The 16,726-nt window shown below is 41.0% G+C and overlaps 1 protein-coding gene across 1 annotated transcript in view; it reads left to right on the forward strand.

The window, feature by feature from the left end:
* Positions 1-1,900: 1,900 nt before the first annotated feature.
* Positions 1,901-16,726, forward strand: part of CNIH3 (cornichon family AMPA receptor auxiliary protein 3) — a 57,905-nt gene continuing 43,079 nt past the window's right edge. Inside the window, exon 1 of the mRNA XM_075413097.1 lies at positions 1,901-2,184. Coding sequence (XP_075269212.1) covers positions 2,104-2,184 — 81 coding nt within the window. The 5' untranslated portion in view covers positions 1,901-2,103. The remainder of the gene's footprint in view (positions 2,185-16,726) is intronic.

Genomic DNA, 16,726 nt, shown 5'->3' on the forward strand with positions numbered 1-16,726 from the left:
AATGGGCAATAGATGATTCAAAATCAATGTCAGGCAAGACACTGTGATCTTGGAAGTTTTGGGCTACAGAACTGTCCAACTGCAAAACGAGAAGCAAATATTTTGACTGTGTGTTCATTGAAGAGCTCCAAATACATGGCTGGAATGTAAATGACGATGAGAGACAGTGAAAAACAGGAGAATATTTACCTTGGAGTGCAGTCCTAAACTGAGATTTAAGTTTCCACTTCTCTCTTTTATGATACCTACAGTATATTTATCTTGGTATATATTATGTGTGTGTATGTGTCCATACATGTAAGTGCTCCAGAAAGAAATCTTTCATTTTGGTTTTCCTGGAAGCATCAGTTTTTCCGTGTTGAATCTTACCATAGGTAATATATATCCAGGTATTAAAGTAACCGTGGCAAAATAATAATAATAAAAATCTAAAGACTCCTTCTGTACCTCATTTACAGCTCTTTTCCAAATGTGTTGTTATGAATAAACCATTTGCTTCAGCAAGCATACGCTCTGCAGGATTTCAGATACAAGAGAATTAAAAGGTCAGAGAATTACAATGCGTTTACTGCATCCTTGTATGACAGCAAAGCTCATTACTATTTGCCGTGTTCTGTCCTTCTTAATTAAAGCATCAAATCACACGTACAGTCTGGAGCAGCTCGATTATAAAAGGTCACTTCCATCAGTTTATTCCTGATTGGTTTATTAATTACCAGCCTTGACTCTTCATTCAAATCAGCACTCTTTCCTCAGGATAAAAGATCATATTACCATCATTTTAAACAAAAATATACTGTAAACATTTAAAAAGAAAGCTTGTACTAAACTTGGTTTTGATGGAACTACGATCTCTTGTACCACGAAGTCTGACTTTTCACAGGTGACCACCTGCGAATTTCAGAATAGTTCTGTTACTGAACCCCCTTTTGTCAACAAAAGGATAGGAAAAAAATGCTGCAGACTGATTTTTTTTTTTTAAAGTTTTGTAAGGTTATTTCAAATACATAGCTTTCATCCATGGTTTTCAGGTATTTTTAACGGGACCTCCGGTGGTTCTGTTGGCATTTTCTCCTGAGAACATTTTGCTTACAGACAAACCTGCTGTATTGGATCTGCTGGTGTGCTTCAAAGAGGCCGAAGAACTTTTGATGGTAAGATCTAAAATGGATTTCCTGCAGAAACAGCGAAGTTGTGTGGAGACACTGTGGATGCTGTCAAAGACACGGTAGGAAAGCGGGGGCTTACCCTTCCTTCCTTATTTTAAACATCTACTTCAGCAATCTGGGTGCTGCGTAAACCTGAAAGCCATCAAGAGCACCCTCCCAGTTTGTGGCATTCAAGGTTCGGCTTTATTCACTCCAACAGCAAGCTCCCTTTCCATCTAGCGGGGAACGGCGGCCCGATCCCGCTCCACCGAGCTGCCCCGTCCCAGCGAACCGGAGCCCAGGCTCGGCTCCTGCCCCCTCTCCCTGCCCCGCCGCCGCCGCCTCGGCCTTCCTCGGGCCGGGCCGCCCTCCCCTCCCCGGCCAGGCCCAGGCGCCGGGGCCCTGGGGCGCGTCTCACGAGCTTTACCTGATCCTGAGAGGCAAACGTCATTTAAAAAAAACCCCGACCGCTTCAAGTTTAGGCGCGTGATTATCTTCTCAGGATTCAGCCTGAACTGCTCCCAGCCCACGCCCGTTCCTCTCACGCTGTCGCGACATGGTTTCAGTCACACACCGGCGACCGTGACGGCCGCACCCCGCACTGCCGCCCCCGCTGAGGGGAGCCGCCCCTCGGGGGCGCCCTGGAGGCGGGGGCCGCCCACCGCCGCGCCTCAGCGGGGAGGGGAGAGCGGCGGCGGCGGAGGGGCCGGGCCGGGAAGCCCGGGCGGTGAAGGCGCTGCGGGGGTCGGGGCGGGCTCGGCGCAGCGAAGGGAGCGGCTGTGAGGGGCGCGGCGGCCCCCCGGCGCCGCTCCCCGCCCGTCCCGGCTGCGGGTGCGTGACACGTCCCTCCGCCCTGAGGGCGCCTCGTCGCTTCGCCGCTTTCCCCGCTCGGCATTTCGGGGGTCGCTGGGACCCCCCCGGGCGGCGGCGGGGGGCGCGGAGGGCTCTCCCCGCCATGGCCTTCACCTTCGCCGCCTTCTGCTACATGCTGTCGCTGGTCCTCTGCGCCGCCCTCATCTTCTTCGCCATCTGGCATGTGAGTACCCCCGCCTTCCCCGGCGGCGGGGACCCTGAGAGACGGCTCCAGCCCCGGGGGGGAGACAGGGACGGTGGCGGGCGGGGGGCCGTGCTGTGAGGGGAGAGGGGGGCAGCAGGACGGGCTGGGGAGCCGAGGCGAAGCCCCCGCTGCCGGCGTCCCGCGGCGGGAGCGGGCGCTTCCCGCGCTTCCCCCGCCTGCCCGCCCCGCTCCGGCGGCCGTGCCGGGACGGACCGCGCCGTGAAACCTCTGCCTGGGTTATTTTATTTATCAAGTTCTAGCGGCAGTGCTCCCGTGATAGCTTATGAAAATGGGTGCTGCCCCAAGCCGTGTGCGTGCGGAGAGCTCCCTCCGCTGCGGGCTCTGGCTGCGTGGAAAGGCGCTCCCGGCCCCGGCTCCGGCTGCGGTAACGCGTGGGATCCCCTGGCTAAGAGCCGCTGGGTTTGTGTTGCCTGAGAACGGAGCCTTGTGAGGGGGAAACCGCCCCGCACCTCATGGAGCAGTTGGGTTGGTTTACCTTCAGTAATTGCTACGTTAATAACTTTTTTTTTTAAAGGTCGGATTTGAGTGTGGAACTTCCTCATCGTTCTGATGCGTGAGCCAGCTGGATGTTGGAGTCCGGCGTAGTTAATTCTGCTCCGAAGCGGCGGGGCTCGTTCCTTGCTGCGGACCGGGTGGCTGTGGTGGGCATGAGGGTGTTTATTTCCATGCTAGTGAAATTAATCTTATGCACAAATTGTAATTCTTTTAAAGGGTTATTACATGTTTCAGAATTGTTCATGCTATGTATGTGCAGCACAGGTAGCTTCATGCCATAAACATTCGGGGTGGAACAGGGTAAATTGAAAAACAGAGCAAGTCTCATGAATGCCTCTACAGATATCTGATAGAGTAAGATTAAAAAAACCCCTCCTTCAACTAACAAGCAAGGGACTTAGACTACTAAACAGAATTTATGTTTATTGAAACTAGAGTGAAGCTGTTACTTTGTTTCTTTGCCACTCACTCTGTTGTGAGAGCTCTTTGAAATGGAATTGGTTTGAATTCTTAATGGTGCAGTTACAAGTTTTTTCATATTAAGGAAACCAGAAAAGGGTGATGGTAATGCCAAGTACTGTAGTGATGTCAAGTACTGCAAGGCTGAAAAGGGTGTCTAGCAGTCAACTACTGGGCTCCTGTCCTCTGAGAAAAGAAGTTGTGAAATTTAGATGTTTGCACATGTTTTTGTCCCTCCTCTTCCCCAAACCTTTAGGTCCCCAAAAGTGAGAATTCTGCAGGTTCTTCAAAGGGTTTAAAGTTAAAAGTGTGTTTTACTCTGAATCTCTTGCTACAACTTAAACAGTTATTTTCTTCATTCCTATCACAATTTTGATGATATTTTTATATATTTGAAGTCAGTTACCGTGTTGTCTTTTTCCTGGACTGAAGTTGTTGTTATCTGAAGACATAGTACTTCTAGCAAATCTGGCAAATTATTCTTCCATAAATCAGTGTGATTACTGCAAATTTAGTGAAACATTTTGCAACTTTGTCTGCAAACTCACGGAGAGCAATCCATTAGTTCTAGAGCTCCATAAGACGCAACTAGGAAAAGAAACCTTTTCTCAATGGGCTTATGTTTATAATGCATGTTTCATACATCTGTTGAAAAATTGTTGAGGGATTGAAACTGAAAATAGCTTGAAGTGCTGTTCTCTTGTGATAGAGCAAGAACTGGTACTGTCTTTTCTTATAAATAGGTAATAATTCTATTAAAATACGTTGTTTGTGAAGGTCATACAGACTTAACACCCTGCCAGAATAAACTTTTAAACATACCTATTACCCACATATACAAGTCACAAGGATTTTTATTATCCTTTCTATAGGAACTGTTATAATCTGTTTCTTATTTCTTCTAAAATGTGGTGTAACATACATAGCTTAGGTGTTGAGTCGTAGGAGTTTCTTTTACCTTAAACAGCTAATTGTGTAAATCTTCCCAAGAAACAAAACTCCTGCTCCTTCACTGTGACTTGATCTTTTCAATGTAATGTACTTGTAACGGGCAGTAGATAAATAGGTTCTCATAAGGGCAGTGGAGGATTTTAATAATTATATTTTCCTGTTAAAATGTTTTATGTTGCATTTAAAAAAAACCAAACACATTCGGTTACTAAGAATAGGTTGTTGATTAATCTGATCGTCCCATCAGTTTGAAAGATTTCTGAGGTTCTAAGATGGAACAAGAGTTTATATTTTGTAAATTATTTTAAAGCATAAGAAAAAACTGTAGCATATGGACTTGATATTGTTCTAACCTGAAGCTGGCTAAGGTTTGGGCAGTTATCTGGAATGAATTAACAGTGGATCACATAAAAATCTCATTTTCTTCCTGCTGGGAAGTCAGATTAATTATAATTTGCATTAATATTGATGTAATAGGTTCAATAAAAACCATGAAGCCAAAACAAAGGATAAAATGAGGATTTTGATTTTTAGAAACTGGTTTTCTGATGCCTTTCCTCTGAGAAGCTAAAGGCTCTCTATACATTCCTGTGCTCTGTACTCTTTGGGGGCAGACAGAATGAAGCTGGTCAGAATATTTTAAGGGAATTGTAAATAAAATACAGAAACTCCCTCAGGCATCTGGAACATGTAATGATTTTTTTTTCCTACCTCTGAGCTATCTTCTTATATAGGTTGCCAGTGCTGTCTGTCAGGATAAAAAAAACCCCAAAAAACAATCAGATGCTATCAGAAACATTTGTTACATTAAGATAAATCTTGTGCATAGTTTATTATCGCTGGAATTTCACTCACACATATTGAATGAAAGAGAAGGGCTGAAAAATTGAATTCTACATGTACTATGTAGTACCAATACCACTCTCTGTGGTATGGGAGTTTTTTAAGCATTTAGGTTGTTCAGTGACCACATTACCTCTATCTGTAATGACACAATATTAGAAACATCACGTAGAAGTAGATATTTTCGTGCCACTGTTGTGGAACAGTGCTAGAGAACTTAGTAGAGAATGGTGACCTTTCTGCTTGGTTTCTTCTAACCAGCCTCTGGAATTTAATAAAACTTTACATTCCGATTGTAGAATTATACAGGCTGTTTCAAACAACTCTTGTTCGGAGTAAATGTAGCAGTGTGTATTAGTCCTTTCAAAATCCAGGAGAACTTTTCCACCTGAGGTCTACAAATTTTCCCTGAGTTTGAATTTTCATAAGTATACACTTTGATATGGCTTTGAAGCCATATTAGCCAAATGTGTATTGGCTAAATGAGACTGTCTTCAAAAGAAGTTAGCAAGCATCAAAATGTTGAGTGAACTTTGAGTGAATACCTTGTGGGGGGAAAAAGTAATAGATATTTTAGTAGATAATATATAATTAGTAATAGAATACCTGAGTACAGTTGATAAGGGTGTATACTGCGTGAGACTGTTGTTGCAGAAATGCAGTTACGCATGCGTTCTGTTTGCTTTACTACTTGAGGTATCACTAAATGTGTTTTGGCCAAGGTGTCATCTCATCTGGACTAAAGCAGCTGAGCATATTTTGGGGACATTGTGTGATTCAACTAACAGCAGAATTTGATCTACTAACTACTTAGTTTTATATTCTCATCTGATCATGTTGTAAACTCAATAACAGACTATGTGGTCTTCTTACTGATGATCACAGATACTTTTTTTTTTTGCTGTCCTCGGCTCCTGTTCTTCTGCATAAACAGTGTGTTACTTATCAGTTTTACTCCATTCCTAAGCTATCTTGAACTAAGATTTAGCTTTCTGTTAACATTTCACTGAGCTATGCCAAGTCTGTCTTAACTCCCAGCAAGATTTGACATACCACATTCATTTCTAGTGCAGCTCCACTGATTTCAGTAAAGTTGTGTCTGAAGTGAAGTTGGCTGAAGGTGACCAAATTGTGGTTTGTGTGTCATCACTTAAAATGTGACATGCTTGTATGGAGTCCCACAGCACTGTTATTCTCTTCAGATACATTGGTTTTGGGTAGTCTGAGTCCTTCCCTGTTTTAATATTTGAAGATGAGATTATCTGCTTTGAGATTTATTATTTTAGGGAAAGCTTTAAGAAAAGAGCTTTGCAAAGTGTTCCATTTTATACTACTACGGTAGAACAGTTCATAAATACCAAGAACATTACTGTTTAAAAAAATAATTTCTGTGGTCAGCCATCTCTTTATGAACTCATACCAGCATGTCTTTGAATGTGTGTGATTGCTTCATAACCAGTAGTACTTAACTATTGTCAGAAAGTATTAAGAATATCATGCCAGTGAAAAAAATAATAGTGCCTGCCTGAGAAGTTATACCAAATTTGATGGGCTTTTAGAGTATTCTGATATAATTGTGAATTCAAATGAATCTGGGAACAGCTCTCTGGTATGGCAAGAGTCATATACACTGAAATTGGTGACAGTTACTTGAACCAAGCGTAAGAAGAATAAAGCAGCAGAGCGTGGAAATTTTTTTATGTTTTATGCTCTTCTGCCCCCCAACACACTTCTTTTTCTTTTGAAGTGTGAGGATAGTATTAATCATGACAAACTACCTTCATATGACTTTGGCCTGAGTTAACAGTTACAGGTTCATAGGTACACTTAAAAACAGTGGAGAGCAGTGATTGAACAGAGTAATATAGGCTAAGACTGAATTTTAGTTTTAAATTAAAGCATCCTTTTTTGTGAAGACCAGAGAAGGAAGCTCTTGGAATCTATGTTCTATGCTGTTTCTGCTGTTGTTGGTTGTGTGCATTATGCTTAGCAGGCAGCTTGAATTATCCATGCCTTACTTTCTCATTTCCTAAGTGAGGATAGTAGAACTGAACTCCAAGTACTACATGTCATTTGATTTAACATATACCCCCAAAATGCCTTTGCTTTCTGACAGAAGGTGCTATTCACATGTAAGATGTTGCCACTTCTGTTATTTGTCACTCTACTGTCCTGGTGGTGTGGACTGTATTTTATTAGCACTCAAGTTGCAATAGTTTAGGTAAAAAATTCAAAAGCTCTCCAAGAGTGGAATTCTAATGAGTTCAAATGTGGAATTTGGTGAGTGCTCGGTACCTGACTCACTTAGGCTTCCTCATAAAATTCCGAGCCTAATTTTTGATAAATTGTACAACGTTAATTTTAAAGGTAAATAAAAAGTACACAAGAACATCATTTAAAGCTTAGGTTGATAGCAAATTCAGTTGAGCAAAGCACTTCGGTCACAAACTAGGTGCTTGTCTATTGATGTTCTCTGTGTATCGGTGTCTCATTGTTTTTGTAACTTTGGTTTGGAGGATAGCTGTCTGTCTTACCTGAAACCAGTAGAGAGATCCATAAACTCACTTGAACCCATGAAGCCTGCCAGTCAACTTAATTTAACTTCTTTACAATGCTTTAAAGCCTGTCTTGACAAGAAAGTAATTTCTTCTTACAGACTTGTGGTCAAGCTTGAATTTTCTTTCAGTTATTGAAGTTCAGTGCTATCCTTTAATGAGTCATTAATTCAGTTCTCTGAGAATGCTGGATAATTATGTGATTAAAAATAAAATCAGATTAAGAATTGATGAACAGGAGCACAAATGCTGTTGCTGTATGTCATACATATTTCTTGAAGATATTTTTTTCTTCTCTAAGCGGCTAAACACGTTGTCCCTGAAGGTTTCATAGTCATGACAGCTTAAGGAATGAGTCTGATATTTCCATCTTTTTAAAGACGTAGCACAACCAGATTGGTCTGGCTATAACATAGCTTGACAGTTCCCTTACAACTTTTCTTTCAGAAGTTTGTCACATTAATGCTAACAGACAGATATTAGCCCAGGAAGCACAGGCTGTGGAGCAAATTGTGTTTTATATCTTTGGAAAATAAGTATATTTCAGTTTAGTTACCTTGTCATGCTGAAATAATAATTAAAAAAATCATAAAAGTCTTTGGGCTCTACCACAGACTTAAATGCTGTGGAAAGATTAAATTGAATCTCTGTGTATGCTTGAACTGTCATGATGAGATTTATTTGGAGAAAGGTTTTAAATTGTGAGTGGTTGCCACAGGCTGTAATTCCAGATGCTTCACAAGTCACATTATCTGTGTAAAATAGATTATTCTGTGGAATCTTGTGCCTCCCACAAAAATGTGCAGAGAACTCTTTAAATGTTATTTGGTTGTCACATATCTGAGTTTTTTTGTTTTGTTTTTTTTTTTTGTCTAAAGATTAGTTGGAAAATCTACTTGCTAGAGGGATTTTATATCCAAATTGGTAAATAATGCATTTCTACTGCTTTTTTTAAACCACTATGCTTGTTAATAAGCAAGGCAATATCGCTGTCATATTTTATTAGACCGTTGAGTACAACTCTCATATTGAGTCTGAGGCATGAGGTTATAGCTCTTGTTACATATATATGTTTATTCGGCCACCACATACTGCATTAAATCACACTTTAAACATTCAATTCAACCCTCAGATGTCTGGCTTAGTTGACTCCCCCCACCCCAACATAAATATCCTTTTATCAAAATATTTTTCAGAAAGAGGAAGAAGCTCAGCAGAGAATAAGAATATATTCCTTACACATACTAGACCAAAAACATCAATTTGTGACCATGATGCTATGCAGAGAGCAAGATGCAATTTTATTGACATAATAGTTCCTATGTTCCTTGATAATGATTACAACTTCAGAAATACCCAGTTCCCGTTAAAAGAAGTAATAAAAGGTTCATAGAATAATTTTGATTGGAAGGGACCTAGGAGATCATTTAGTCAAATCTCTTCTTCAAGGCGAGCCTAATTTCAAAGTTAGTCCAGGCTGCTCAGGGCCTTGTCCAGGTGACTTACTGAACTCTCTGTGGGTGGAGAGTCCACAGGCTCTCTGGAAACATATTCCAGTACTTTATTACTTTCACTGTGAACATTTGTTTTCTTACACACAGCTGGAATTTCTCTGGGTGCAACTTGTGACTTTGGTTTCTTGTCCTCTTCGTGCATGTACCTGAGTAAAGCTTTGTGCTGGCTTTTGTGTAATCCACCCCAGGAAATTGAATGCAGTAATGAGGTTCTGCCATAGGCAAACCCACTTCCCTCAGGCTCTCCTTGTACTTCATGCACTCAGACTTCTTTTGTCCACCAGAATGGGCAGGTCCTTTTCTGCTGGGTTGCTCCCAGGCAACCCACTCTATCCCAGGTGCAGGACTTTGCCTTTGTCTTGGCTGACCACCATGAGGGTCTCGCTGGTCAATTCCTCCACATTGACAAAGCTGCTCTTAGTGGCAGCTATGCCCTCCAGTGTGTCAGCTAATCTCCCCAGTCTGGTGTCATCTGCAAACTTGCCCCATCTGTCTTCTCTTCCAAGTCATTGATGAAGATGTCAAACAAGACTTGCTCCAGTATCGATACCTGATGAACTCCACTCCTAACTGTGCATCAGTCAGACTTCAAACCAGTGACTGCTACCCTTACAGTCTGATGGTACAGTTTTTCACCTTGTAGCATGGCCATCCTTTCGCCCCAGTTTGAGTACAGAACTTTGCTGCCGGGACACAGCATCTTCCTCTTACTTAGTGTTTCATTGTGCGCCCAGGAAAATTCCAAGGAACATCAGTGCACCTTGTGAAGGCAGAACAAGAGTCTATATTTTTGCTCCACTTCCCATTGAAAAAGTATTACTATATAAAGCAAGGATTTATTTTAGGAGTGTTATTGTGAAAAGTTACATTGGAAGGCACGGAAATAAATCACAAAACATTTACAATGGAAGCAGGTTTTCTCAGCAAGATACTGCAGGAGTGCTGAACTTGCAGCTCCAGTTTTGATAATGTGAGCATATGAAGCAGAACATAAGGAAGATGAAAAAATAGTGCCTTCATTGAGTTGTCCCATAGCACGCTGCTTGCAACTCCTCACCAGCACAATAGATCATGAAAAACTTGGCTTTGGCCCTTTTGTATTTCTACGCTTTTGTGGGTCATGTCATATTCTAGTTATCAGCGGTAGATTTTATTTTTTTAAGTACAGCTGGAAGTCTAAGGTAAGCACATCACTGCAGGAACTGAAGTTTAAAAAATGAAGGAGATCTACAGTAAAATGTTGATAATTACTAAGTTACAGTCCTTGCAATTCTTTGATAACAGATACTGTGCGAGTGCCAGGCATTGTTGATACAAGCACCATTTTTTTTTGGTAGAATGACATTTCATTTTTGAATGCATTTTAATGCCAACCATCTTTATGCTCTGAGTCACTCTTTCAAGTGTTTGATTGTTCAGTCAATCTTCTGTTGCATTATTATTTTGTTGCATTAAGGCTTCTGGCTAAATAGTTCACATTGTATCACCATCTAAGTATAAACTGCCTTGTACATTCACAGAATGGGCTTTTATAAGGAAGCATAATGAAGGCTCCACTGAGATCAATTTGGCTGCGTGCGCTTCAGAATTGTTCTTCACTCAGTATTATATAAACACTATTATCAGACACTTTAGAAAATTGATTTGCTGATCATTTAAGTGGCAGGCCTGTTGGAGCTGTGCTGAAATCTAATCCTTAGCCTTAATCATGCTCTTGTAATTAAACTAATGAGTTTCATAACAACATAGGTGAACAGATGATGGTGCTTTTTGGGTTGCTGTTATTTTACTCGCAAAGTTTGATCATTTTTATTGGCTGCTGTATCCTTTCCTCTTGCCGTATTTCTGCAACCACAGCTGCATTGCTGCTGTATTGCTTCACCTTGCCTTATCTCTGCAAATACAGCTGTGTGGCTGATGGCCATTTCGTGTACTTTGTGTGTGTCTCTTGGCCTTGGAGTTATTTCCTCCAAGTTATGCCTAGCTTCCTGTTGGGAAAAATGGAAAACTTGGGAAGGTCTTGAATCTGGTCAGACCTGCCTGATGCGGCCTGCATCAGAAGAGCCCCTGTTCCCCTGTCCTGCCTCTTGCTGGTCCAGCTGGGCTCCTGCGGTGTCACTGGGAGGCAGGACACACAGGTCTGGCAGCATCTCTGCCTGCCGCAGCATGGCGGGCTCCTTTCTGAGACAGCATTGGTGGGACTCCACTGCCGAGTGGCTAATGAGGAAGAAAAATGGTGTGGAAAGGGGGGAAGGAGGAGTCCAGGGAGAGAGATGTGAAGGAAAGAGCAAATGAGAGGAAGAAAATACATGTGTGAGTAAGGGACTAACAAGAGGGGAGATTAAGAACACGGGATTCTTGTTTGGGAAGGAGTTGTTTGAGAAGAGAAGGCTGCCTAAATCCAGAAGGTATGGTTGAATTCAGGTGGTGGGCATTTCTGTGTAGTAAGTCTTCTGTGTGGGTATGATGTAATATGTGACATGGTTGAACAGATTTTTTAAGCAACAGAACCCAAATGCCCTTATGTGTTTCATGGATTTTGGTGAATGTGAATATATCACTGCTGGTGGTAGTGAGATAGGGCAAAAGAGGTAGCAGCAGTGATGTGAAACCTATGAGGAAATGGAAGAGACCTCAGTGTAAGAAGTGTGGGGGGGAACGGAAGGTAATGCTTCTCCCAGTCAAGTATCAGTGTAACTGAAATTAAAAATGTAAAAATAATAACTTGTAAAAATATGTAGGAATCTTTGAAAGCTCAGGAGTATAATTAATTGTGGTGTGGTGGTAAGATTGGAAACTTGCTTAGAGACAGCACTAGCCAGCTGTCCAGTCTCTCATCCATGACTTTTATCTTACTGATACTAAGAAAAAAAAAAAAATCTTCTCTTGATGTCTCATTCTCTTTCCTCCTTCTGTGGAGTAAATCTTTTTTCTAGGTGTATCTATTCTGGTATGTTTTCCCATCTGTTTACAACCCTTTTCCTGAATTTATTGTGCAGAAGCATCCTGCTTATTCTTAGCTTTGGGATTATCAGCTTCGTGCTGTTAACTAATAGAAAAAGTGCTTTAGATGCTTGTGGTAATAATTTATGGAGATGGAGCTTTGTGGCTTTAATGTGTCTGTGTCTTTCTTTTCTCCTATCCCCCATACTGTAGGTTTGATGAGAAGAAGAAGGTGAGTAGAAATGTTGCATGGGAGCACATTGCATTTAAGGTGTGGTAAGTTAGAAATTATTTGTAATTTTGAGGAGAAACGGGGACAGAGGAATATAGCCGGTTATATTGCCTCCATCCAGAATTAACCTGCTATCAGTCCAAAGTGACCAGGCTACCACTCTTCTGCCGATCTTCCACATCTGGCCAGGCTTTTGTATTGGGTCTTTCACCAGCTCAAGTCTAGCTTGTCCCTGGTTTGGTGTGGAAGAAGCTGGGTAGTGCAGAATTTGGCCTATGCAAGTAGATGTACATATTGGTTGCAATGAATCTGTGATACAGAGGTTGTGAGAAATATCTCTTAGTTGTTTCATTCCTTATTGTGCTTTCTTAGTTGGTATGGAGTTTTGTACAGAGAAGCAAGGGCAAAGCAGTACTCTCTCTTGTGCCGAAAGCAGAGCTTCCCAGCCTCTTTTGGGTGTGGATAGAAAATAATGCTGTTTTCTTCTCGCCCTGGTTGGTTTAGAGGTCTGCAAAGCAGTTTATCTGCACTAGCCATTACCTGAATCAGAGCCACAAACCTGAGGTCACCATCTCAGCTGTAAAGCTTGGATCCAAACTCGCATAATTTGCTCTTGGCCCATTGAAGACATCAAGACCAGGGTTGAAGCTTTGGTGTAATTTTTATACATCTGCTTGTTCAATTTATCTGCAGATACTATCTTTATTTGCATCCTTTCCAGGACAGAAGAAAAAGATGGTGCAGGAGTCTGTATGACCTTTGCTAGGATGCCCTTTCTTAGCTCACTGAATGTGTGGCCATGACTGGGAATCCACACTGTAACAGATTGTTAGCTTTTCAAGACAGTCCTGACTATCAGTTCAAATTAGTACCTAACTAACAAGTGACAGTATTACTGATACAACATGTCAATTTGTTGTCACTGGTGCTTTGTGGTAACTGATCTTGGGGTTTTGGTGCTGAACTGAAGAAATTGGAAGCAGCTAGATACTGAAATGTTTAAAAGGTTTTGATCTTGTTATCTAAATGGAAAAACCTGTTTGTTTTAGGAAGAATCCACACAAAATACTCCATTGCATGTAGGAGGAGGAGATCATATGCAGGGCAGAATATTGGCGGCATGATTGTGTCGAAGGTACAAGGAGCGTGGGAGATTAATACTCAGTTCCCTTTGCAGCAGAGATTTAACCCGTATTTCCCATTGCCTGCAAACGTGCATAGATTTTGGGCTGTTTGGGCTGGTGGGAAACATTGTCAAATTCTCTTAAGTTTTTCTTGGTAGGAGAAGAGCATGCATACAACCACTTGAGAGTGCCAGCCTCAGATTTGCTGCCTGTGGTTCAGACCCGGACATTAGCTTCACCACTGACCGGTAGGGACAGGCGTCCTGCAAGGTGGAATGGTCTCGCATTGTATAAGATTCTTGTATAGAAAAATAAGAGTAGGTCTCTTGGCTCGCTAATCCCTTAGTGAAATGTGTATTTATGCACAGTAGCATGATACCAGTGGTGGAAATAACACTTTTATGCATGTTTCAAAAAAATGAGTACCCTGATGGTTCAGTTTCTCTTGTGAGAGACAGAAGACGTGATTTTTATGTCAGCTGAGGCAGAATTGTTTCTACCACACTGAATGTAATTAAACTTGAGTAATGCATCTCAGTGTACATGCAAGCTTTTTTTTCCTGTTCAGAACAATGTGGTGTATTCACTGATTTTGTGGCTAATTGAAAATATGGGGTTTTTGTTAGTATCATTAACAACTGTTTGTGCGCCTTTGAAAATAAAAAAAGTTGAGGAGTGTGTGTGATTTGCAGAGTACTGCTAATTTTTGAACTGTTTCCCTGTACTGAATGCAGTAATGTAAGGTTTAGAAAAAAAAGAAATTCTGACAACAAAATGATGAAATCCTTTGTGGCAGGAGGGAAGCGTGGCAGTCTGGACTTAACTTATAAATTCCTCCTCAGCTTGAGGTCTGTTTTGAAATGTGTTCTAGCTGCAGGGAGCAAAACTATTAGCCTATTTAGAAACAGGCTCTGTACAGCTATATTAGCATCATCACTCCTCCACAGCTTGCTTGCTTGTCTTCCTTCTCTTAATGAACTGCAGTTTGTATGTGCACAGCTGATTTTTAGCTGGCTGCATTTCAGCTGGTCTAGACTGGAAGACAGTGAGTGGGTATAAATTTGTGGTACAAGCACAGGTAATCCCTGGAGAATAGGTGGGACATTTGTCTCTCTTCTGAAGAAGGTTGACATCTCTCAGTTTTGGTATACCTGGGGAACACATTTTAGAAACCTGTGTCCAGAATCCTGTTGATATCCAACTGCAAGGAGAAACAGTTTTACTGGCTGAAATGATTTTAAAAAGCCCATTTCATAGCAGATGTAGAAATCTGTCAATAGATGTTTGTCAGATCATCCTTCTGGGAACATTATGCTTGCAACAGTTTTGCAGCTGCTGAGGTTTTTTTAGTGGTTTTGTCAAAACTAATAACAAGTGAATTCTTTACATTCAGAAATCAGGTTGCTTTTTCAAATTGTTGTCTGCAATGTAGTAATAATAACCACTAGCTCATGGAGATAGTAACTTTCCATTCAAGCACTCAAAGCTCTGTACAGTATGGTTGTATTCCTGAAGATAAATTTCTGTCCTTTTCACAATGTGGATGGGGTTTTTCGTTCTTGTACTAATAGGTGGGCTGTTTCAGGTGATTGCCAAGTAATTATTCTTAGTGATTTCTGCTGCACTTCTCTGCAGACTTGGAAATCTGATTTGGCATAGCTGAAGCAGTACTAGCTTTTTGTTCATTTGTATAGTTTTTATTGATGCAGTGGAATACGGTGGTCTAACTGTACAGACTGGTACATTTGTACACGTGTGCCCTGAGCAAGGGAGCCTTCCTCTATGGATTTTCATCAATATTTAGAGCAGTGTAATTATACGTCTACATTTCCATAGGTAGATAGGAAAGCCTTTTGAATCATGTTTGCAGAATGGAGCTATGCATTTTTAATTTTGCATGTTGGAGTTTCTATTGGAAAAGACTTAGGATCTGGCTATAATACTTGAGAAATTACAATAAGAGTTTCATGACTCTTAAGTTAGCTTAAGCTTCCAATTAGAGCCTAAAAAGTTTAAACCATGTTGGCCTAAATGTGGCATCCTTTTACAGCCTAAAGAACTTCAGTAAAAAAAATGAAGACTAGATGCTCAGGTGTATGTTTGTGCAGCCCTGGATGGAGTCACGAGAGCTTTGTTTGCATTAGCAATTTAGATTTCTGCATGGAGAGTTGTTTAATAGTGGCAACATATGTAATTCCAGTTACATAGAGCAAGGAAATGCCATACAATTGTTGGTGTGAAGTCTGACAAATAGAACAATTTTCTACCCTTGAGTGATTTAAAACCATTTGCAGTCTTAATCCGAAAAGGCACTGCTTAAAGCAATGCTCTGCTCTTGAGATGAACAACAGTATGATAATCAGACAGAAATGCATAGTTTCACTTCTCCTATGTTATTAGTCTACTGACAGTATTCTGTTTCCCCTGTATGGTGCAGCAATCCAGAGGCTTTGGTGGTTCTGCCACTGATTCTGTAAATCATTTAATTTCTCTAAGCTTCATTTTTGCACCTGTATAAAAAATGGAAATTATATTTTCCTTGCATTTGTTAAGGCCTTCATTGCCTTGAAGGGAGATTTATAACTGCAAGGCAATGTTATTTATTATTGTCTACTTTTATTAATGTGGTGAATTAATAAGTGTAACATTAAAAAAAGTAAATACATTGGGAAGAGATAAGAGAAGAAAGGAATACCTTTCATCTTGTTTTCCTCTCTGCACTTTATTTGGTAGTGGTGTTAAGGTTCTTATCAAAACCAGCATTTCAGATACAATAGTCTAGGAAGCTGTGGAGTTACATGGGTAGGTATGATGAAAACCAAAGTTTGAGCCATTTTTTTCTTTTGTAATAGCAGATGTTTAACAAAAGGATATAGAGAAAGAATAAAATATGACAAAAAGGAAAAATATTCCCTGCCTTTTGAGGCAGGTTGCCCACCCGTTCATGCAATTTTGAATAATCTTTCTAGAGCTTTTCTTACCACTGAAAGTCAGGGGGTGTGATTTCCACTAGAATTAAACTTGACAGTGCAAAGATCACTCCAGATTATTTTGCTTTATATCCTGCCCTTGCTTCATTGATCATGTAACTGCAACTTCCAGAGTGATTTAAGCCTCACTTTAAATATATTTAGGATGCAAATTTGCTCCAGTATGGCAACTTGAAATACCAGGCAGGTTTGTGGCTGAGATCATGTGGAGAAAGGCAAGGAACTGAGTCATATGAGATAACATTGAGACATTGACTTATACACTCATCTGGCTATTGGGAGGTGCTGTTACAAATATCGGCTGGATTTCGGAGATAAGCAGTTAAAACAGTCAAATAAAGGGGTGAGGGAAGGAACATTGTCAAGGATAGGCAAGAATTAAAGGTTTATCTTT

This window comes from Opisthocomus hoazin, chromosome 2 (genome assembly GCF_030867145.1).
Source record: "Opisthocomus hoazin isolate bOpiHoa1 chromosome 2, bOpiHoa1.hap1, whole genome shotgun sequence".
NCBI lineage: Eukaryota > Metazoa > Chordata > Aves > Opisthocomiformes > Opisthocomidae > Opisthocomus > Opisthocomus hoazin.